Here is a 25,327-nt window from a genome sequence, read left to right as displayed (position 1 = left end):
ATTGGCCATGCTAAATTGTCCGTAGTGTTAGATAAGGGGTAGATGTAGGGGTATGGGTGGGTTGCGCTTCGGCGGGGCGGTGTGGACTTGTTGGGCCGAAGGGCCTGTTTCCACACTGTAAGTAATCTAATCTAATCTAACATTCCCCCATAAGTGCAGAAACAAAATAGAACATGTGTGGAACACCATCTACAACAGCAATATCTAACTGTGTGAGAAGAAAGAACGTAAGATTGACTAGCTTGAGGTTAGCATGGCTGTGATGAACCATGTCTTTGAAACTGAAAAGTCTGCTCTCATTACTTACAAGAGAGTTCTGTACAAGAAAACTGAATGCATTAAGAGCTGCTTAAATGAAGTCCAACAGACTGCTAGACAGTGTGCCAATGATTACTGGTTAGAAGTCTGCCAGAATACTCAATGTCCTCCATCACAAAATTACTGAGGTATGTACAAAGGCATCAAAATGACAACAGATTCATTGGTAACAAAAGTGGCTGTGTACATCCAGGGATATTGAATTCCATAGGCCTCAGTCATCTTATTGGTTAACGACACACAGACATGACAGGTAATAACAGAGTCATAGAGCATGGAAACAGACCCTTTGGTCCAAATCATCTGTGACAACCAGACCTCCAGATCTGACCTAGTCCCATTTGCCAGCATTTGACCCATATCCCTCCAAACCCTTCCTATTTGTGTACCCATCCAGATGCCTTTGAAATGTTGCACCACTTCCTCTGGCAGTTTGTTCCATATACACATCTCTCTCAGAATGAAAAGGTTACCCTCAGGTCCCTTTTAAATCTTTCCTCCCTCACTTTGAACTTATGCTGGATAGATTTGGACTGTCCTAGGAAAAATACTATTCACCCTACCCATGCCCCTCATGATTTTATTAATCTTTATAAAGTCAACCCTCAGCTTCTAACACTAATGGGATCAAAATTCTGGAAGGTGGTTGTGAATTTCAATTGAAATGATGATAGCTTGAAGATAAATTCACCCTCACTTAGACCATTTTGCAGCTTGTTGAACATATTAAATCTCTCAATCCAGCTCTTTTGGGCTACACTGCAGTGCCCTCTGATCAGCAGGGGTTGCAGGCTGTTAACCACCTCTGGAACAGAAGGGACTTGAATCTAGGAATCCTGGAGGTGGGGAATACTACCATACCACAGTATACTTGCGTTCTACAAGTACAGATTGGCATTAGCCTTACCCAGCATAGGGACCCTCTTGTGGAACGGAGCACCACTCAGCAGCAGGTTTAATGCTGGCTGCGCACAGTGAGGAAGGAATAGGGGAGGATGAATCAAGTCATATCACAATCCACACATATGTTGTGAGACTGTTCAGTTTTGTTCCCAATTGATCAAACATTGTGGAGGTGGGTTGTTCATAATTTATTTCTTTTAAGTCAATTGATAGATTAAAACAGCCTTTCAAAAAAAATTAAAACTGAAATTATTGCACACCAGTTTATTCAAATAACATTAAAAATAAGCTTACTTAACTTTAAAGTGTTGATAAATGTTGGTAAGGCACCAAGTCACTCCTTTATACAAACAAAACTGCAATTTAACATTTTCAAAATGATAGTGGTACTCTACAGTACAGACTAGAGAATCTAACTACATGTTTTGGTGTGAAATTACAAGTAAATATCACAAAAGATGTGGAGATGATGTTTCCACTGAGGACAAGGTGGTGTAAAAATCCTTGGATCCAAAACGTTGCATAACTACTTACAAATACAAACATGAAATCAGAGGACCTGTTGAATCCAAGTGGGTGAGACCTCTACTGCAGGTGGACAGATCTTGGTAAAATCACTTAGTTTTAGTATCTTTGTTAAAATAAAAAGCTTTAGAAAATATTCTGAAGGGTCACTGGATTCAGATTCTCTCCTCAGTTGTTGGACTTGCTGATTTTTTAAAGCAATTTGTTTCACATTTCAAGCATCTGCAGTAGTTTGATTTTATGTTGGAAAGTCAGGCCTGTAGACATTGGAGGTTAAGATAGACAGTAGCTACTGCCATGTTAGGGGAAGGGAAAAGAGGGAAAAAAAGGGGTGTATCTTGTCAGAACCCCAGACCATATCCTCACTGCTCCTAGAGTCTCTGAAATGCTTACATCGGCTTCAACTAGGATCAGAAGTCACTAGTGCACAGTAGTGTACTCTGCTTGACTGCTGAATGGGAGATCAAGACTCATGTATTCAGAAGAAAGGCAATGCAGAATGGTATTGTAGAGAGATTATGCTTGTCAAGGAAAAAAAAAAGCAACCTAACACAAGACAAATTTAACTTCCATAGACTTGCTCATACTTTTGTCCTCCACTGGCTGTACACTTAAGAATTTTCCAATAAAGTTCATTGGAACTCTACTTCCACTGTCTTAGGGTTAACCTCTAGAATATTATAGACAGATAGAAAGGTCATCAGTGTAGGCAACAACATAGATGTGTCAGGTTATTGTATGGTGACACAGGATGGAGGCACCAAGAGGCCTATTTCTGCTGTGAATTCATGTGTTGGACAATGTCTGGTCAGGATGAAAGGTACAGCACAACTTTTTTTTTGCATGATGCTCATTTCTGAAGCCCAGAACTCTATATACCTTAGATACTCATGAGCACTATACTGTAGTATAGACAGTACAGGAACAGTAAGTTCAATGGTACATCACTGTCAGTCTTGAGCAAGTTTTATATAAACTGAACTACCTAAAAGCTGGTAGAAGCAAATGCAGTAACTTAACTGATCCGGATTAGTTCTCTTTTTAAAAAGAAATATCTGCAGGATAATTGTAAAACATCAGTCTTCTGCACCACATGGCACCATGAAGTCTTAATGTTCCCACTTCAGTATCAACAAGTTGCCTTCCCCCAGCCAATTTCTGGTACCTTAATATTGCCAGAGTACGACCCCTAGGATCGAATACATACCCAGTGCCAACTGACAGTATAAGCTATTTTAAGCAACAAAACGGCTTTTGAAGGTAATACTAACACCTTACTGTTATTTGACTTGGATGCTTTAACATCCATACCATGTAAAAAGCCATGAACTGAGTAAATCATTGGCAAGAGAAGTTGATTTCAACAGACTCAATGGCAAAGGTTGTTGCACCATATTATATGGTGCAAACACCAGTTATGGAATGGATTTAGGAAGTTAATACTGGAAAGTGTGCTGTCACTTTAACAATGAAACAACAGGCACAAGTATCCAATAGTAGAATTTTATTTGGCTGTAAAACAGTTATCAGCCAAGAAATTTATATAGCACAATAAGATTAAAGTAATTTGCTGGCTCTGGGGACAGTACAGATGGTATCAATATTTAGCCTTCAATTTAGCAAATGATATTAACAGGCACTAAAGATTACAAGCAGCATGTCTTTCAAGGTTTAGATCTCAGCTGTAAAACTGACTGAGCAATCCTCCACATGACAAGTACATATTGTATTGGTATAATTTGGTCTAGTATTTGATTTATATGTATTCTTGCACTGAATGACAAGGTTCATGGTCACAATGGCAGAAATTCCAACCATGCAAACACCTGAGCCAGTTTTGTGACAGGTAGTTTATGAATTTTAAACCACATGCTGAATGAATTGTTTCACCCAATTGCCACATAATTCTCACCATTCTTAATGCTCATCACTCACTGCATTCCTACTCTACACACTGCTCCAAGGTAACTTGATTTCAACCTCCATCTCAATTCACGTTCTCAACACGAGGTTCACTGCTTCTATTCACAATGTTAAAGCTTCCATGTAAATTTACCTTTATTCACAGCTTTCCTCTGCAGCATACCATCATGGTTTTGCAAGTCCCAGATAAGGAAAATTTGTAAACTTCAAACTGCTACTTGTCTATTGCCTTTGGACTTTGTTCACTACCACATTAGTATCATAATTGCCACCTTTGATGCTTTTGCACCATTGATACAATCACTTTAATCACCCAACCTATTTCTCAGGTTTAAGGCATGCAGTCCTGAAAAGACTGATCAACTAGTTTAAGCACCCACTGTTCTCAGTACCTAGACTATACAAGACATCAGGACCTGCCCATCTACCAAAACTGATCACCACAGACTTAAGAACCAGCTGCCTCTGCATTATCCCTATATTCAATTAGTCTACATACCAAATTCCTGTAATGCTTCAATGCCCAAACTCAACTTCATTTCTCGCCCATGCCCTCCCTGACAACGGTGAACAAAATGGCAAAATCTATAGCTAATCTGTCAAACAACTAATGCCTTACCAGACTGTCCAACTATTTTGGAGTCTCAATTTCATTTGTTTGAAATGAATTTTCAAATGAAAATAGTTGGTCATGCAGCCAATTTGGTAAATCAACTTGATTATCAAAGACTGAAGGCATTGTCAAAAATCAATTCTTGCCCTCTTACCAGCACTAATCTAATATTGATCTAGTCTACAACTTGGTAAAATCTAATCAAGTCGAACTGCCAGCTATCCATGCCATGACAGATCACCTAGTTCCCTCCTAAGTCACTTCATCTATTTTGCATAAGTGTAGATTTAGGATGTTTGCACTTCAAACACATTAGATTGAATTCTGGCTTTGGTGTGCAATCAGAAAATAGTCAATCCATGAGGCATGTGACTTTGACATATCAGTGAAGCCTTTACTCAATGTGGAATTGAGGGTTTTTGTCTTAATTTGTACTTAACTTCATGGTCTGCCAAATTAGACAAGTACCACCTGTAGTAGGAAAACATTACCATTTTTTATGGTAATTATGCCATGATTTGAACTTCTAAAAAACAGGTTGAAAGGAAGCCCCTAGTTTGGAATGCCAGGTTTCTGTTCTCCACTGAAATTATAAACTGCAACCCACATGCTGGAATGCCCTTAAGCAAACTGCAAGTTAAGAGATGAAAAGTAGGTTTAATAAAGTGTACATCTTGAGAAATTAGCAGAATTTTGGAATTTTATCTTAAACAGGCTGTGGACTGAACTTCATATTTATGGCAGATGGAGTCCATTTAATTCATCATATCTATGATACTCAGAGCAGCCATCCAGCCCGATCCTACATCAGCTCTGTACTACAAGTATGTTAAAAAGCTATTTAATCAGCTTGATTTCCCCATGGTTCTCCTGAGCAGAATAAACCAAACGTCAATTCTTGAGTCCGTTCCATTAAGCTGAAGCTTCCTGGTTACAGACCTGTATCGAGGGAAACGTGGGCTATTCACATTAAAATTAAGCTCCCCTTTAACCTATTAGAAACCAACAAAATCTCTCCACAGCTAACATTAGCACTGGCAACATCATGTGCCCTAACCCATTCCAATGGACAAACGTGATACATCAGAACCATGCACAGTACTTCAGTGGCTAATATCGTACACCTGCAACAACAGGATTGTGGAGATATTACAAGTAGAAGATCCTTTATCTGAACATCCAAAAACCAAGGTCAGAAATCCAGAGGTTTTGTGTGAAGTTCTCTCGTTAACAAAGGTTAACTGTTTCTCAAACAACCAAGTTGACACCCCACTCAATGTGTCTCACTCAGAAGCAACATGGGGGCATGGCTAAACACTGACAGGCCTGGGGTTTCTGAATGCCACCAAGTCATCAACCAAAAGGGTCACTCAGATGTGACATGGGGATGTGGCCAAGCACATTCTTAGAAGCATGTAACACCAGAGATAGTTTAATGGTGAAATTTTGTTGTGGTTCTGTTCGCTGAACTGGGAATTTGTCTTGCAAACGTTTCGTCCCCTGTCTAGGTGACATCCTCAGTGCTTGGGAGCCTCCTGTGCTGTTCCCTCCGGCATTTATAGTGGCCTGTCTCTGCCGCTTCCGGTTGTCAGTTCGAGCTGTCCGCTGTAGTGGCCGGTATATTGGGTCCAGGTCAATGTGTTTGTTGATAGAGTCTGTGGATGAGTGCCATGCCTCTAGGAATTCCCTGGCTGTTCTGTTTGGCTTGCCCTATAATGGTAGTGTTGTGATTAGATTAGATTACTTACAGTGTGGAAACAGGCCCTTCGGCCCAACAAGTCCACACTGCCCCGCCGAAGCGCAACCCACCCATACCCCTAACCTAACACTACGGGCAATTTAGCATGGCCAATTCACCTGATCTGCACATCTTTGGACTGTGGGAGGAAACCGGAGCACCCGGAGGAAACCCACGCAGACACGGGGAGAATGTGCAAACTCCACACAGTCAGTTGCCTGAGGCGGGAATTGACCCAGGTCTATGGCGCTGTGAGGCAGCAGTGCTAACCACTGTGCCACTGTACCGCCCACGGCACGGTGGCACAGTCGAATTCATGTTGCCCCAGTCGAATTCATGTTGCTTGTCGTCTGTGTGGCTACTAAGGATAGCTGGCAGTGTCGTTTCGTGGCTAGTTGGTGTTCGTGTATACGGATCATTAACCGTCTTCCTGTTTGTCCAATGTAGTGTTTTGTGCAGTCCTTGCATGGGATTTTGTACACTACATTAGTTTTGCTCATGTTGGGTATCGGGTCCTTCGTTCTGGTGAGTTGTCTGAGCGTGGCTGTTGGTTTGTGTGCTGTTATGAGTCCTAGTGGTCGCAGTAGTCTGGCTGTCAGTTCAGAAATGCTCCTGATGTATGGTAGTGTGGCTAGTCCTTTGGGTTGCGGCATGTCCTCATTCCATTGTCTCTCCCTTAGGCATCAAACACATCGACCTGGACCCAATATACCGGCCACTACAGCGGACAGCTCGAACCGACAACTGGAAGCGGCAGAGACAGGCCACTATAAATGCCGGAGGAAACAGCACAGAAGCGCTTCACAGGAGGCTCCCAAGCACTGAGGATGTCACCTAGACAGGAGACGAAACGTTTGCAAGACAAATTCCCAGCTCGGCGAACAGAACCACGAGCACCCAAGCTACAAATCTTCTCCCAAACTTTGAACACCTACGGGCGAGAGGTGAAATTTTTTTAACTATCACTTATTCTAAAAATAAAAATCCCAAATGCTGAAAAAATAGCTGACCCTGAGCATTTGGATAAAGGATCTTCTAACTCTATTGGCTTCAAATCAAGTAAAGATTGTATTGTTAAAGCAAAACCCATGGCTTGCTAGAAATGGTATTAAAAGCTATTTTATCTCATCTCAAGATCAGAGCCCTTGGGCTTCTAAAGTACTAACCAGCAAAGGATCAATTTCTTCAGCAGTGTGGAAATAAACCCTTCAACCCAACAGGTCGAGTGACCCTCTGAAGAGTAACCATCCCAGATGCTTTCCCCAACCTTAATACTCTACATTATCCCTGACTAACACCTAACCTACACATCCCTGAACACTATGGACAATTTAACAGCCAATTCACCTGACATCTTTGAACTGCAGGAAGAAACCAGAGCACCTGGATGAAACCCACTGATATAGGAAGAATGTGCAAACTCCAATTGCCTAGGTTGGAATCAAACCAGTTCCTGGCACTGAGGCAGCAGTGCTAACCACTGAACCACTATGCTGCCCTGTACACATTTTCTGAACAAACTCCTTTCAAAGGGAAAGCAGCCAGCCCATCCACTGTCACAAAAGACATCAAATCTCATTCTATACCAATTCTGTTATAATTGACTTTCAGCCCTTTAAATAAGCAGCTTTTAAAACAGACAAAACTCATTAAAATGTAGGTACTGTCATGTCAGGATGTACACACCTCTACCTGCAGATCCATGTACAAGGCTGGCCCCAAATGCATCTGCTCTGATCATGTGGTAGCTATTCCCCCAAAGATGAAATGATTTTGTATACTTAACATGCCTCCAGATGGTACATACTTACCCCTCTGCCATTGTACCACAAATGAGCTAGCATCTCCAATATTTGCTCAGATCAACGCAAATCAGAAATTTAGGTGATTAATGCACTTTATTACAACTTAAATTTTAAAACAATGCTTCCACTTCTGATCATTAATCAGCTTGGTGATACAAGTCCAACTTTATTGCAGGGAAAATGATGAGCAGCAGGCCATTATGATCGATGAATTCAACATGATGAACTGCAGGCAGCAGTGTTACTGCAAGAAACCAGAAATCCATGTAAGTATGCATTGATATTACAGGAGTCTACAACCGAGTGAGGATTAATAATATGTGCTACTAATAGCTTCAATTTCCTAAAACCATATAAAATATTCAACAAATATGTTCACCCTTATTCAATCTGAATTGTCACAGGAAAGCAAACAGATAGTGAATGGGAGACATTTTATTTTGCATCCATTTGCAAACCAAAAAGTCAGTGTTTTCTTTCTGGTCTATCAGTAGATGCATGTTACTGAAATGGAGCTGACACTGGGGTAAAGAAATATTTGTGAGCAAAGGCTGCAAGTCCAAACTAGATAGGATAACTTCACACAGATCCATGAACAGATATATTATTCAAGACTTGAGATAGGAGATAAAACATAAAAATGCAATGTATTGTAGCTATCAAAAAGTGATTCTAAACTGGATACCAGTTTGAGTATAACAAATCAGGACAGCCATTTAATGAAACAATCTCCATATAACAATTCAAATGTTTATTTCTCGGTCTTGGCTACAAATTATTAATGATTGAATGGCACATATTGATTAGTTATCAAGTGGGAGAGAGTGACTGGAGATCAGTTGAAAACTCTGGTACTAGAAGCACCTGCTGTGCTTTTCCAGTGGCACACTGACTAGTTATCAAGTGGGCAACTTATTGTGTTACAAGGATCAAGTCAGAGGTTAATCTGATCACAGTAAAACATCTACCATGAAGTAATACACACTCTTCCCAGGCTCTTACACAACTAAAATTCAAAGACTCCGATGCTAATTGACTGATGGCAAGGTAGTCACCCAATGATGGCCAATTTACAGAATTAACTCAATCTATTCAAATTTAAATCACAAAACCACACTTCACATTAATTATAGATGAATAAATCAAAACTTCAGTTCAAGTCTGCATTGCCATTCAATAGGAATACTGATCTGACATTCCACATGCCCACTCCCATAACCCTTGGATTGTCCTGATGATCAAGAATCTCAATATATACAAGAACTCTGTCCCCACAGAACCCTGTAACAAGGAGTTCCAGATTCTCATTACTCAATTCCTGTCCTAATATCAACATCACTTTTTAGCAACCAAGATGTTAGGATAACAAAATATAGCCAGCATCCCTGCAACTACATTTCAGGATCCTAGGATACAAGCCATCAGGGACGTATCTGCCTTTGGCCCCAATTTCTATGCCATTTCTTGATTCCTTCTACTCCCTTTCTCTCTCCTCTCCCCCCTCCCCCCCAAAAAAAACCAAGGTCCAATTGTACTGAAGCACCCTCTTTGCTGTACATTACACCAATTTTGGGATCATCTGAACTATCTACTTGCTATATTCACACCCAAATCATTTGTTTGGGTCACAAAAAGCAGCAGACTAACACCAATTCTTGCAGCACTCCACTGATCACATGCCCCCAGTCCAAAAAGCAACTTTCACCACCTTCAACCTCAAGCCAGTAACTTGTCCAATTGGCAAATTCTCCCTTTTCTCGTCACTAGTTTGCACAGTTCATTATATTTCTTCTCCTTTGCTGGATTCTGAATTTATCCAAGTCCTCAGGTCTATCATTGACTTTGGCCTCCTTGTATGCTTTACATTTTCCTTTACTTGGTTAGCTATGGTCAAAAAATCCCCCCTTGCTTTTTGCCCAAAGTCATGAATTATTTCAATACCTGCCACTGCTTGTCTTTCCTCCTAATCTACACACCTAAAGTTCACATTTATTAAACCACAACAGTCTGTTCACTGGTGGGCCCCACAATATTTCTCCAGGAAACTATCCTTTAGTATCATTTAGAGGTGTCACAGCTAATCGTTCTAAACTTGACTGACCCAATCACCCATAATTACTGCTCTTTTTACATCTGCTTATTTGTAATTTACACCATTTCCTTCAGTGTAGCTACTGTAGGAGAGTCTATACTCTTGCTGTTATTTTCCTCCATTCACAGACAGTACATCAGCTTGATAATCTCAATTGGCCTTATTTCCCTTCTCTCCTGTCTTTCCAAAAGATAGATATATCTGAATGTCAAATTCCAGTTGTGATCCCCGAACCAGGGCTCTCCAAAGGCTGTCAGATCCATTTACCTTGATTTGCACTGCCAGCTCATCTTTCTTCAAATGCTTTGTGCCTTAGGCAAGCCTGAAGGATTTGTATCCTGTTTTAACCATGTCTTCTTTCAATGAAGGACTGCCACTTACCGAGGACTACAATGTCTACCATTTGTCCCTTGCCAACTGTAGTGATTGTAACAAGGTCAGCCAGATGGACCTCAGAATAAGAATTCCAAAACAACCAGATTTTCAGCCTCAATCAGGGAGGTTTCTATTCACTCAGCTGGCTCAGAGGAAGCTGAATCAGTGCCAAACATTTTTCAAATGAAGATAAAGGGTGGGGGGATCTGAGGAGTTATTTCAGTGGCAAGAAAAACATGCTCCTGGATAAAATAATTTGCAACTGTCATTTTTGACTTGGGATAAGCACTTCTGACATGCTGTGATTTGCAAAGCTCAACTTATTCAATCCTGAAGACTGGCCCAGTATGAGGACAGAATAAGTTATTCTTCCAAGCTTAATGACATTGGGCAGATGAAGCACATGCTGACAGCTTGCAGACCTGCCACTGATCCAATTGCAGCTTCTTAGAAGCAACTGGTTCAGTTATCACTGATTATAGCAAAATGCTCAGGCCAAAGCTGATGAGAAGTTGGTAGAAAAAAAATTAAGTTTTACGTGCTCAACATTTTCTCCATTAAAAATGGCTGCTTGAGTGAAGTACTAATTAAATACCTAGAACATTTTTAGGAAGGTATAGGGACTATCAAAGGCTACCGTAGCATGTTGAACAGGAAGCAATAGTGGTTCTGCAAAACCTGCCCAGGGCCATTTTCCAGAGAGGAAAGCAAAGGAACCAAACAGTCCGATTTGCAGAATAGACAGCACCTGTCATGCTGATTTGTGAAGCCTAAATAGTCAGTTCAACTGGAGACTTTAAGCAAATGGTAAGCTGCCTTTCACAGCTGGGTAAATACCCAATCCTTTGCAGAGGATTTATACAAAGCTGACAGGGGCTGCCCTTCACAAAGCTGGACATAAGCCATGCGTACTTGCAACTGCAGATAAGGATTCTCAGAAGTATGCTACAAGAGACTGCCATTTCAGATATTGTCAGCCTGTGCAATTTCTCAGTTGAGAACATTTTACAAGATCGCACAAGGTCATCATTTACCTAAATGACATGCTAACAGGGAAAACCAATAAAAAGCACTTTGAGAACTTGGAGATAAGATAATCCTTAACACATCTCTCCCAATAAAGTGTACATCTCAGAAGGGGCAAAGAAAGTGTTCCATGCACCCCCAAAGTGACTTATTTGGGCTAGAAGACAGACCGGTTACATTCGTTAAGTTGGAGATAGTCAGGAGTGCAGATGCTACAAAGTCAGTCGATAAAGTGTGGAGCTGGAAAAAGCACAGCCAGCCAAACAGCAGAGGAGCAGGGAAGTCTAGGCTTAAGGTTGCAACCTGATGAAAGGTTCCAACATGATCAACACCACTGTCCCTGACACTGCTTAACCTGATCTCCTTTCCCCACTATATTCATTAGAAGATAAAGTGAGACAGTCAGAGGGCCCTCGCTTCAGTGTCTGTACTGGAGTTTAGGCCTTTCCTTGGGCTTGTGAACTATTACAGAAAAATCATCATAACCTGGCCTCCATCCAAGCACCTTTGCATCAACTCTATGGCCAAGTCTTTGGAAAAAAAGTGATCAGTCTCTAAAAAGGTGTTGGCATACTATGATCACAATCAAGATTAGTATTGATATGCGAGACGTCCCTGTATGGCTCATAGGTAGCCCAAAGAAGAATGCCCAATAGCAGCTTCATCCAGGATTAGGCTAATGCAGAACAGAGACACCAGGATAGGAAGAAAGATTTTGTAGTCATATTTGGAGCCAGGAAATTCTAATACCTTAAATTTATAACCACAAACCCCTGTAGATGCACTTAAAGAGAACAAGGCAGTGCCTCCCATGGCTTCAGGCCAAATTCAGTAATGGGCTCTAATACTAGGTACATATAATTGCAAGTTGAAACTGATCCAGGAGGTGGTGGTCATGTAGCATTGAGCCACCTTCTGCTGGCAGATACACCACTGGTGGCACCACTGAAGAGTCTGTACCAGTTTTAACATTTGAGACATTTCCATTCACAATTGACAATCTCAAACTGTGGACTCAAATATATGGTCCTAGCAAAACTTAAACAGCTGGAGAAGAAACCAAACTGTCAGAACCAAAATCTTTTTGGACCTGGAGATGAAATCACAGCATATTGAAAGCAACAATGAACAAAGATCACCACCAGATCCTGACTGAACTCGAGCAGGGGTTGATGTTGGTGAGGCAGTGCATGGCAGGACTGGATGCAGAAATCACTGCATTAAATGGGGCAGTGCCCAAAGTGCCAAGAACAAAATTGCCAGCAGCATCCGCACATTTATGGAAATGGCAAGGTAAGCCCTGGACTTCATTACTCAACTATGTTGGTCTTTCAAGGCTTCAATGTTCAGAGTCATTGTGGACACAGCATTTGAACATGTATAGAGTTCATTCATCAAACACAGGAACAACAGAAACAGTCAAATTGTATTTGTCATACAAAGAGCTCCATACTATCCATCATCCAATGATCTGGCAGAAAGCAGTTCAAACTATGAAGGCAGCAAGAAGAGACAGCCTACAGCTTCAGCAGGTACCAAATAGTTTGTTTCTATTTGACTATGGGACCACACCTCATACAACTTCAGGGATTGCTCCAGAATTGGAGCAAAGTGTTCTATTAGGAAGTTAAATCTTATTTTCCTGGGGACATGGTGGGTGGCAGAGTCAACTGGAATCAGGAACACCGATGCCAGACAAGACTTTGCTAAGAGACAGCTTACTTAAAGAGAACGTTTGGTAAAGGAGCCACTAGATAGTCCTGCATGGTTAAAGGAAGGTTAGGTCCAGTGATGTACAAAATTCTGGTGAACATGACAATCTTGAACAAACATGTGCACCATATGGAAAGCTGCAAGCTCAGTGCAGGAGCAAAACATACCAAGCTCCTCAGCTATCTTCCCAACTGTTCTGGAACCAGTGCGCTTTCCCTCAGTCAAGCATTGAAGTGAGCTCAGATGGACATTGTAGTATCACAGCCTCAATATCTTTGCCAAACAAAAAATTGAATTCAGGCAAGTGGCTCAGTGGTTAGCACTGTAGCCTCAGGGTCAGGGACCTGGTTTGATTCCAGCCTTGAGCATATGTTGGTGTGGAGTTTCTTCTGGGTGCTCAGGTTTCTCCCACAGTCCAAAGATGTGCAGATCAGATGGATGGGCCATGCTAAATTGTCTGGTGTTAGGTGCATTAGTCAGAGGGAAACGGTGTGGGAGGGTTACGTTTCAGAGGGTTGGTGTGGACTTGTTTACTTGAAGGGCCTGTTTACAAACTGTAGGGTAGAATGCTCCAGAACAAAAAGGCAAGCTACTGCACATTACACATTGCCCGTATCAGAGGCAGAGCTAGAAGAACCAGACCTAGTGCACAAGCATGCCAGGAGGAGCTACATAATAAAAGCTTAAGTCCTCTGACTCTGGGAGGGATGTAGTGATTGTAATAATGTCAGCCAGGTGGACGTCAATGAATTCCCTGATTAGGGCTGTTAATGTGATCGATCAGGCAGCCCCCAGTCAATATAATGACAAAAGCTCTTCATTCAGAGCAGGCTCTGAAGAGGCTTGATCAATGTCAAGGAGTTTCCATGTGTAAATAAAGGGTGACTTGTTGAAAGGATACCAACTTTAGTTACTTCATCATCCTACTTGGGTTCCCACAACCTGCCACTATTTTAAACCCAGTAAGGCACACTAAAATACTTGCCAGATGACTGTCCCTGACCTGCCCATGTGTAATGGTTCCACCTCCAAGATATCCAGTAACAATGCCCCTGAAACCCTGTACCTCACGATCGCTCCAGCTCTGTATTGAAATGATCTGACAACTGAATATACTGTTTCCACTGATTAATTTCAATAAATCTTCAACTGTGAGGTAAAGTGTCAATTAAGGGTAATTTACTGCCAACAGAACAAGAGATTCATCTTTAGGGCTCAAATGTGCTCTCCCATTTCGATAGGTTTCACAGCATGGTAACTGTGCTGGCCATGTTAGATCAACCTGGTGATAAACACCAAAACAGATCGCTCCACATTCTCAGCCAAATTTAATATTTTAAAAGATCCTTCAGTGCAGGCCCTTTTTGTTTATACCTGGCTTAAATCTGTTGATTCTTAGCTGCAGAACTCAACCAACTCAAAACATTTATTCAAATAAAAGCTGCGCAGCATCAAGAAACTTACACATTTTTCAATTTCCAAACCATCCTTGAAGAAAAGCATGTACGGAGTAATACCATCCTCACGATAGTTTAACAATCCAATCATGCCATCACTGTTCATGCTTTCACCTAGAAAAAGCTGAGAACATTCCCAAATTTAGTACTAAGATTCTCCAACAAAATGTTGCCTATTATAAGTGGCCAGACAATACTTTAGCTTCAATTCTCATACATGATCTCCCAACCACACGTGTCTATGACAGCAGAAACATAGCTCCTCGTTCATCATATTACGTGCAAATTTTAACATTTGCAAATGTTGGCTTACTTGGTCACTGAACAGACCATAATTAATCCCTAGTTCTAAGGGATTGAAAAGGAGCTCTTAGCTTAGTCATAGTACTTTCATGCCTGGATCAAAAGACCCATGTTCAAAGTCCCAGCTGCTCTAGTAGTTCATCATAACATATCTGGACAGATTGATTAAAACTACACAAGCCCACAGATAACATTTATCAGGTAGTTAGCACAAGTTGAGGCATTAATTTCTACTTTATAATACAATTAGAAGTTACCTGATAGTCTACAAAATTGTTTAGAATCTCTGAGATAACTTTCTGGGCATTTTCTGTAAAAGTCTTCACTCCATCTGGATTTTGCTCCTGTACTCTGTTTCTCAGTCTGAAAATTAACAAATACATGTTAGACTTGCCTTGTGTTAACATGGAAATGTGTCATATCCAGATCAAGTTCTTGGCTTTAATGAAAGTCACAATTCCTGAAATACTAGCATTTCACTATTACAATGGGATAATTAATTCATCATGTTCCTGGAGTGACCTATATTGCTGTCCAACATTTCCTACTATTCAAACTTCCTGGAAATCAGTGGTTTTAAGTAACCTTAAAGCCTCAAGTGAACTAGAGGTTAGACATGCTTCAAAGGAATCCACTTCACCTGGGTAAAAAGCAGCTGAGAAACAAATCAACTATCATCTCCTGAACAATGATACAATCTCAGTGCTTAAGACCCTCACCCACAACTAAAGGATTTGATCAGATCTGGATATTCCCAAGTTTAAATCACAAATTTTGGCCCAATTCTAATCTTAGAACAACGCAGACATGATCCAGTATCAAGTCCGTTGAAACGTCAGGCTTAATACTACACAGATCATGGGAGGTGTTTAAGAGAATTCAACATGAAACAAGTATGATTACCACACTAGAGCAACAAACTGCCAGAAAAAAGGGCATTCAGGCCAGGTTTACAGATGATACAAATCTGGGTGGAGGGACAAGTAGTATTGAAGAGGCTGCCAAATGATTAGACTGGTTAGGAGTGTTGGTAAAGTGACAGATGAAATACAATGTGAGAAACTGAAGTCATTCAGTTTGATGGAAGAGTTAAGGCATGGACTATTTTCTAAATGGAAAGAAAATGAAAAATCTGAAGTGCAAAGGATCTTGGGAGATCTAATTCAGGTTTCTGAAGGTAAACGTGCAGGTTGTGTCAGTAGTTAAGGCAGCAAATACAATGTTGGCACATTTATTTTGAGAGTTGAAAAGTGGGGTGCTGGAAAAGTGCAGCAGGCCAGGCAGCACACTTTTCAACTCTGGACTCCAGCATCTGCAGTCCTCACTTTCTACTAATTTATTTGGAGTACAAGAATATAAAAGCAGTGATGAATTTCAGAGGGTTTATAAGGGCCTAGTCATACCAAATTTAGAATATATGAGCAATTTTGCATCCATGCCTCCATGAAGATACATGGCCCAGGAGAAGAATGATCCCAACAATGAAAAGCCTAACATGAGCAAAGTTTAAGGACTATGACCATACTCAATGGAGTTTAGAAGGATTGAGAGTCTTCATTGGCAGGTGAAGAGGACCCAAGGGCACAGCCTTAAAGTAAGGGAAGACCTTTCATAATGAAGAAAAGGGGAATTCATTGCCACAGGAGGCAAAGGCCAGGTCAAGTTTATTTAAAGCAGACATAGATAAGCTCTTGATTGTGAGGTGACTCAAAGGTTACTGGAAGAAAACAGGAAAAATGGGGTTGAAGAACCTATCAGCCACCATTAAATAATGAAGACTTGATGGGCTGCATGACCTAATTTCTGCTCCTATGTTTTAAGGTCTAAAATCAAGGACAAGGTAAAATTGATAAGTAGCAGACAGTACAGAAAACAAAACGCAGAGTGGAAAGAAGCTTACAAATGATCGAAACCAACAAAACTTCCTGTTACAGCAAGAATCAATAACTTAAAAGGTGACATGAGCAGCTTGCCAATGAAATTTCGAAAATTCACACTGACCAAAGTCTTTGCATCAATACTTATAGAGGAACAGACCAGCATATGCACAATCCCAAGCAAACTGAATCAGACACAGACACTCACTGAAATTAATGTTAATGAAGGCAATGAGGGATGACAAACTTCCGAGATGAGAAGGTTTTCACCTCCGTGCTGAGTTGAAACTATCAATGCCAACAGAAAGGTTCCTAAATCCCCTCAATTTGTCAACTATTCCTTTAGATTAGAAAGTGACAAATTCTTTCCCACTTTAGAACATGGAACAATACAGCATAGTACAGGTTCTTCAGCCCATGATATTGTGCCTAGCCATCCATGTGCTTGTCCAGTAATCACTTCATGTCTCCAAATATCACCACTGGCAGTGCATTCCATGCACACACCACTCTGCAAAAAAACAACCTCTAACACCTCCTATACCTTCCTCCAATCACCTTAAAATGGTGACCTCGAAAAGCTATTTCTGCCTTTGGGAAAGTCTCTGGCTATCTAAACTATGCCTCTCATTACCATGCACAACTCTATCAAGTCACCTCTTCTCCGTGTGAAAAGCCCTATCTCACTCAACTTCTCTTGATAAGAGAAACCCTCCAATCCAAGCTGCATCCTAGTAAATTTCCTCTGTACACTAAAGCATCTAAATCCTTCCTATAATGAGGTAACTAGAACTGGACAATATTTCAATTGTGGTCCAACCAGGATTTTATAGTTAGTTAAAAACTTTACAGCTCAAACTCAATACCCTGTTAATGAAAGCCACATCTTAAATCTATTAACTTGGGTGGCAATTTTGAGGGATCTACATACATGGACCCCAAGATCCTGCTGTTCCTCCCCACACAGCAGGATTATAGAAGTATAGAATGCCTACAGTGTGGAAACAGCCCATTTGGTCCATAGTCCCTCCAAAGAGTAACCCACCCAAACTCATTGCCCCTACCCTATATTTACCCCTGACTAATGCACAACCTACACATCCCTGAACAGCTCAGGCAATTTAACATGCCAACTCACCTAACCTGCACATTTTTTGACCACAAGAGGAAACCAAAAGACCCAGAGGAAACCCACAGACATTGAGAACTGCACACAGGTGACAGGCTGAAATCAAACCTAGGTCCCTGGCACAGTGAAGCAGCAGTGCTAACCACTGAGCCACCATGTCACCCAATCAGGAAACAAATTTACTGTAACTGAATGTTCTGTTACTTCAACTTAGTTCACAGAAAAAAATTAGGACCAGCATACTCGAAAATGATCAGAAAGGATTAAGGGAGTATGATCCCTCATTAAGAGGCTGAGACACAAGGTGATGAAAGTGATGTTTCAGCTACACAGTTTTGGTTAGAACATATTGTTGACCCAAAACCAGTTGCACGCACCAGATCTTAGCCCCAGAGAATGCAGCATATCTTTGCAGAACGTTACCCAGCTCCCAGGATTAGATATGCTCAATTAATTCCTGGGTTGAGGGTCTGAGAAAATTTGCTTGGAACATGTGACCATATTGAACCCTACAATGTAGGAGATTGAAACAACCCAAGCATATTGTATTGGCATGAAAACAGAAAGAGGCAGCATGGGTTCCGTTGGGGACAAACTGGTGCATACTTAGAAGGACAAGACTAGAGAGTAATTTGGTATTTAGAATTCATCTTTACAAACAAAGATGCTGACAAAATATTACAACAGAAAAAAGAAAAATTAGCTTCCATCAATCAAAGCCTTCTCATGTTCTTCCTGCCCTGTCAGCATAATTTCTTGAAGAGTTAGAATCAAAGGCCATTGCTAGAAAAGTTAAGTCCCCACAAATGCTTCAAGTTTTTCCAGCTTTTCATCTTTGTATCAAAGAACACGTGTGCTTTACATGTAAGTTACCTGGTCTGGATTTATATGACATTACAGCATAGTTGCCAGCTCCCCTAGTGGTGACATTCACTTAAGATCAGTATTACATCTTTGAACACAATGGGCAAAACACAATGAGTGAGGAAGGAGAAAGAACACATTGCAGCAACTGATAATCACCTGAAACTCACTGCCCACAAGGGGAGTGGAAACAAAATTGCAAACAAACTGAGACAGCACTTGGAGAAATTTACAGGAATAAGGAAATTGATTGGTCTGCACGCTAGGGAGCAAGCACAGATCCAATGGAGCAAACACTTTATATTAAACAGAATTTAGCCCTAAACCTATGCCCTCTAGTACTGGACGCCCCAACCCCTCTATCAGGTCACCCCTCAGCCTCCGACACTCCAGGGAAAACAGTCCCAGCCTCTCCCTGTAGCTCAGATCCTCCAACCCTGGCAACATCCTTGTAAACCTTTTCTGAACCCTTTCAAGTTTCACAACATCTTTCCAATAAGGAGCCCAGAATTGCACGCAATATTCCAACAGTGGCCTAACCAATGTCCTGTACAACCACAATATGACCTCCAACTCCTGTACTCAATACTCTGACCAATAAAGGAAAGCATACCAAACGCCTTCTTCACAATCCTATCTACCTGCGATTCCACTTTCAAGGAGCTATGGACCTGCACTCCAAGGCCTCTTTGTTCAGCAACACTCCCTAGGACCTTACCATTAAGTCCTGCTAAGATTTGCTTTCCCAAAATGCAGCATCTCGCATATATCTGAATTAAACTCCATCTGCCACTTCTCAGCCCATTGGCCCATCTGATCAAGATCCTGCTGTAATCTGAGGTAACCTTCTTCGCTGTCCACTACACCTCCAATTTTGGTGTCATCTGCAAGCTTACTAACTGTACCTCTTATGCTTGCATCCAGATCATTTAAGTGACAAAAAGTAGAGGACCCAGCACCAATCTTTGTGGCACTCCACTGGTCACAGGCCTCCGGTCTGAAAAATAACCCTCCACCACCACCCTGTCTTCTCCCTTTGAGCCAGTTCTGTATCCAAATGGCTAATTCTCCCTGTATTCCATGAGATCTAACCTTGCTAACCAGTCTCCCATGGGAAATCTTGTCAAATGCCTTAATGAAGTCCATATAGATCACACCTATTGCTCTGCCTCAATCCTCTTACTTCAAAAAAAAACTCCAACTTTGAAAGACATGATTTCCCATATACGAAGCCATGTTGACCATCCTAATCAGTCCTTGCCTTTCCAAATACATGTACATCCCGTCCCTCAGGATTGCCTCCAACAACCTGCCCATCACAGACATCAGGCTCACTGGTCTATAGATCCCTGGCTTGTCTTTACCACCCTACTTAAACAGTGGCACCATGTTAGCCAACCTCCAGTCATCCAACACCTCACCTGTGAATATTGATGATACAAATATCACTTCTCTAGCTTCCCAGAGTTTAGGGTACACCCGATCAGGTCATGGGGATTTTATCCACTTTTACCCATTTCAAGACATTCAGCACTTCCTCCTCTGTAATATGGTCATTTTGCAAAATGTCACTATTTCCCTACACTCTATCTTCTATATCCTTTTCCACAGTAAATACTGATGCAAAATACTCATTCAGTATTTCCCCAATTTTCTGCAGCTCCACACAACGGCCACCTTGCTGATCTTTGAGGCGCCCTATTCTCTCCCTAGTCACCCTTCTGTTCTTAATGTATTTGTAAAAACCCTTTGGATTCTCCTTCATTCTATTTGCCAAAGCTATTTCATGTCCCTTTTTGCCCTTCTGATTTCCCTCTTAAGTATACTCCTACTTCCTTTATACTCTAAGGATTCACTATCTATCCTGTCTATACCTTAGATAGGCCTCTTCTTAACCAACCCCTCAATTTCTTTAGTCATCCAGCATTCCCTTACCTACCAGCCTTCCCTTTCACCCTAACAGGAATATACTCTCTGGATTCTTGTTATCTCATTTCTGAAGGCTTCCCATTTTCCAGCTGTCCCTTTACCTGCAAACATCTGTCCCCAATCAGCTTTCAAACGTTCTTGCCTAATATTGTCAAAATTGGCCTTTCTCCAATTTAGGACTTCAGCTTTTAGTTCTGGTCTATCCTTTTCCATCACTATTTTAAAACAAAGAATTATGGTCGCTGGCCCCAAAGTGCTCCCCCACTGACACCACAGTTCACCTGCCCTGCCTTATTTCCCCAAGAGTAGGTCAAGTTTTGCACCTTCTCTAGTAGGTACATCCACATACTGAATCAGAAAATTGTCTTGTACACACTTTACAAATTCCCCTCCATTCTAAACCCTTAACCCTATGGCAGTCCCAGTCTATGTTTGGAAAGTTAAAATCCCCTACCATAACTACCCTATTCTTCTTACAGATAGCTGAGATCTCCTTACAAGGGTGTTTCTCAATTTCTGATCATTAGGGGGTCTATAATACAATCCCAATAAGGTGACCATCCCTTTCTTATTTCTCAGTTCCACCCAAATAACTTCACAATGTATTTCCGGAAATATCCTCCCTCAACACATCTGCAATGCTATCCCTTATTAAAAGGGCACTCCCCCTCCTCTCTCACCTCCCTTTCTATCCTTCCTGTAGGATGTGTTTCCTGGAACACTAAGCTGCCAGTCCTGACCACCTGAGCCACATTTCTGAAATTGCTATGATATCCCAGTCCCATGTTCCTAACCATGCCCAGAGTTAATCTGCCTTCCTTGTTAGGACCCTCACAAATAAATGCAGTTTAAATTTATTAGTCCGATCTTGTCCCTGTCTGCCCTGTTTGACTCGCTTCTGTTCTCAACTGTACCAGTCTCAGATTGATCTCTTTCCTCATTATCTCCCCGATTCCCAACTCCTCCCCCACTCACTAGTTTAAGTCCTCCAGAGCAGCTCTAGCAAATCTCCTTGCCAGTACATTCGTCCCCTTCCAATTTAGGTGCAATCAGTCCTTGTACAGGTAACTTCTACCCCAAAAGAAATTCCAATGATCCAAAAGTGTGATTCCTTCTCCCATACACTAGCTCCGCAGCCACGCATGTCTGTTTTATCCTCTTATTCCTGCCCTCTCTAGCTCATAGCACCAGGAGTAATCCAGATATTACTACTAGAGGACCTCTTTTTTAAAATTTCTGCCCAACTCTCTAATCTCCCATCAGAATCTCAACCTTTTCCCTTCCAATGTCATTGGCTCCAATGTGGCAATAACCTCTTGCTGGCCCCTTGCTTCTGAGAACACTCTGCACCCGTTCTGACATCCTTGATCCTGACACCATGTCCCAGAGATGTTCTGAGGCAGTCTGCAAGTAGGCATTCTGTCTCCCAGCATAGAGGGGACAGCATTGGGAGTAATGGATATATTTAGTGACACATGTGGAAGTGCAGGTAAAACTGATGGACGTGGAGGGCTCCTTTGGTACTTTGGACAGAGTTGCAGGAAGGTGTATGCACAGATTTTGCAATTCCTGCGGTGGCAGGGCATGGTGGGGGTGCATGGGCCTAAGGGAGTCAGAGAGAATGGTTTTTATGAATATTTACAGGGGGTAAATATCTCTGGTAGTGGGGTCCATTAGTAGGTGGCAGAAATCAGAGGATGACACAATGTATACAGAGATTGGTGGGGTGTAAGGTGAGGACTAGGGGAGTTCTGTCTTGTTGGGGTTGACAGGATGGGGTTTGAGGGTGGATGTGGAGAACACCAACCACGAGAGGGGAAATTACAGCCTTTGAAGGAGCCATCTGGTGTGTTCTGTGGTGAAACTGGTCCTCCCAGGAAAATTGAATGTATGAAAGGTTGGTGAAAGATTAACTTGATGTTAATTGAGCATTAGCTGCAATTCAGAATGACAGATTTTCTGTTCTACATTAGAAGGAAAAACTGGGTATATGAAGTTATGTCATAAGGAAATCTGAATCCAATGCATTCACAGTACAGGTATAAAGACATGATGCTCAAAGGACAGGTGAGAACTACCTTAGGTGAGATGCAAGCAGAATCAGTCACACTTATACAGCAAAAGCTCTAGTTATACTTGAAATAGATAGCTCATTTTGATACCAAAGGGGATAATCACAAATTAACAAGAGAAAAGCAACAGGATAAACATTTGATCAGAAAAGCCAAGCTTATTACTCACTGTTTCATGTATCCCTTTATATGTGTTCGATAGTCAGCTTTTGCAAGGCTGATTTCTTTAAGATTGTGATTTAAAACAATGTCAACACCACTGACAGTACTAGTTTCAGCCTGTTCAGTAGGACATTCTTGGGAAGCATTGCCACCAATTAAAGTGTCATCAATTGATCCTTCAGTTCTGGAAATGACCTTACAAAGGAAACAACAATTAACATATGGCACAAAACTCCAGGATTCTACTAGTTTCGTGCTGCATAACCCCCAGGTCACACTGACAACCAACCCACTCAATGGTTGACATAGTCTGCTGCTGGCCCAATTTAACAGGTTGAGTAGTAATAGTAGGTTTTAACTAGCTATCACTAGATTAGCAACATGCTCTAGAAAAAAATAAATACCCAGTTACAGAACACAGTCACTGTGCTGCTGGAAGGAGTTGGGTCTTGTCTGAACAGGCTAAGCAAAGCCTTTAGTCCTAGAGAGCAGAACAGGAGATCAACTTTGCCAGAACAGACAGGATTGAGAGGGGACAAAGGAAATCTAGAGAGTGCTTCCAGAGTGGAGAGTGGCACCCATTAATGTATAAATGGCAGAATCCTTGATCAGCAAGGGAGTCAAGAGCAATTCAGGACAGGTAGAAGAGGTGGAGGTGGACACCAGCACCAACTAAGTGCAGAATCAATAGAATGGAAGAGGAGCCAAATGACCTACACCCAAGTCCTTAAATACTAGGGGAAAAAAATTCATTCATGGAACACCAACACTACTGGCTTGCATTTATTATCCATCCCTAATTACCCACAGGACAGTTACGAGTCAATGATATCACTATAGGTCTGGAGTCACACAGACCAAACCAGGTAAGGATAGCAGATTTCCATACCTAATCGAGTCAGATGGATTCTTTCTACCAATAACAGGGGAGAGCTTTATGACAACAGTTGCTCTCATTTCCTGATTATTTTTGTTGAATCAGAGTTCCACTAGCTGCCGAAAGCTGGAGGCGAACGCAGACCCGGTACAATGTATTTACCTGGCTCTCTGTGGATGAATAACCTGAACTTGCGCCGGAGAGAAGGGGGGGGGGGGCGCTGCCCTGGACCCGGGGTCCACGCCCTGGACTCGGGGTCCACGCCCTTCGCCCGTTGCCATGGAGACACTCAGTTACGTCACGACACACCGCACGCCCCCACCTCCCACTCCCCGCAATGCGCGCGCCCCGGAGGGCTCGAGCCTCACCTTCCCCTCCACCTCGTAGACGATGCCCCTGGCGCCTTCCTTGATCTTGTAGATATCGGAGAACATCTCGTCGCCTGTGAAAAGTTTGGGGGGGGGGGGGGGGGGGGCGCGGAAAGAAGAGAAAACGAAGAGCATTTTAAATTGTAGACCCTTCTTTCCTCCCTCTCTCTCTCCCTCTGGTGGAGGGAGGGCACTCCCAGCCCGAAGCCCTCACCCGTGCAACCCCATTTACGTCGCCTTCTGACGCAGGCCGGGGCAGGATGCCAAGGCCTAATCCGTCCAGGCTTTCCAGAACAATCGGAGGCTTCGCCGACCGCGATCTCATCCCCCTCTCTCTCTCTCTCTCTCCCTCAGCAAACGTACACACGCCAATCCCTCGCATTGTAGGCGAGGGATACTACAGCAGCGGGAAGGGAGCGACAACCTTACCGGAGACGGCACACTTGTAAAGCTTCATGTCGAAATGGCGTCGGCCGGCGACAGCCCAGCACCAAATAAACTGCAACCCGTTAGAAGGGGAGAAAGGGCGAGCCTGCTCGCTGGCCGGCTTTATATATGCTGCGTCGCATGTGACGTCAACGTCACCTTACGTAACAATCACGCACGCTCTCACGCCCCTATCCACGTGACGTGTACCATGGTGACTGCTATAGTATAGAATGTCCTCACTCTTAAGACTTGCTGATAGTTAGTAATTATATAAGGGAGTTTGCTCATTAGGACCATTGTGTATATTCAGAACAGCATCTTTAAGTCTAGTTTAGATAGACTGCATTCTGTAGGGGTTCTTTGTGAAAAAACATTTTGTCTGTTTTAAAATCTAATAGTCAATCTAACTTCATCCTGGTAATTTTCACTGTACACTTACTGAAACAAATTGCAAAGTTATAGTCTGGGCTGCCTGCTTAAGAATGTTTTGAGTAGTATGGCTTCATCCATTACAAGTGAACAGCAAAAAAGGTTACCTTAAATTACAACAGGATCTTGATCAGATGGGCTATGTGGCAAATGGAGTTTAAGTTAGATAAATGTGAGGTATTGCATTTTGCAAAAGGAAATCCGAGCAGGACCTATGCACTTAATGGTAAGGTCCGAGTGAGTGTTGCTGAACAAAGAGACCTTGGAGGTTCGTAGCTCCTTGAAAGTAGAGTCGCAGTTGGATAGGATAGTGAAGAAAGTGTTTAGTATGTTTTCCTTTACTGGTCAGAGTATGGAGTATAGGAGTTGGGAGGTCATATTGTGGCTGTACGGGACATTG

General features: G+C 42.0%; 1 protein-coding gene and 1 non-coding gene across 2 annotated transcripts; both read right to left on the bottom strand.

Annotated features, from left to right (window-relative positions):
• Positions 1-7,899: 7,899 nt before the first annotated feature.
• On the bottom strand, positions 7,900-24,653 carry tpt1 (tumor protein, translationally-controlled 1). The gene is given in 8 exon segments (XM_072584627.1): positions 7,900-8,069; positions 14,496-14,612; positions 15,049-15,154; positions 22,832-23,019; positions 24,070-24,143; positions 24,499-24,531; positions 24,534-24,588; positions 24,591-24,653. Coding segments are annotated over 8 exon segments (624 nt in total). The 5' UTR covers positions 24,639-24,653; the 3' UTR covers positions 7,900-8,066.
• LOC140486561 (small nucleolar RNA SNORA31) lies at positions 8,195-8,325 on the bottom strand. Its single transcript, XR_011962632.1, has one exon. It is a non-coding gene; the product is annotated as a small nucleolar RNA SNORA31 (small nucleolar RNA).
• Positions 24,654-25,327: the final 674 nt, after the last annotated feature.

Source organism: Chiloscyllium punctatum, chromosome 15 (assembly GCF_047496795.1).
Source record: "Chiloscyllium punctatum isolate Juve2018m chromosome 15, sChiPun1.3, whole genome shotgun sequence".
Classification (NCBI taxonomy): Eukaryota; Metazoa; Chordata; class Chondrichthyes; order Orectolobiformes; family Hemiscylliidae; genus Chiloscyllium; species Chiloscyllium punctatum.
Note: the sequence above shows the minus strand (reverse complement) of the source record. Positions and strands in the feature narration are given on the sequence as shown.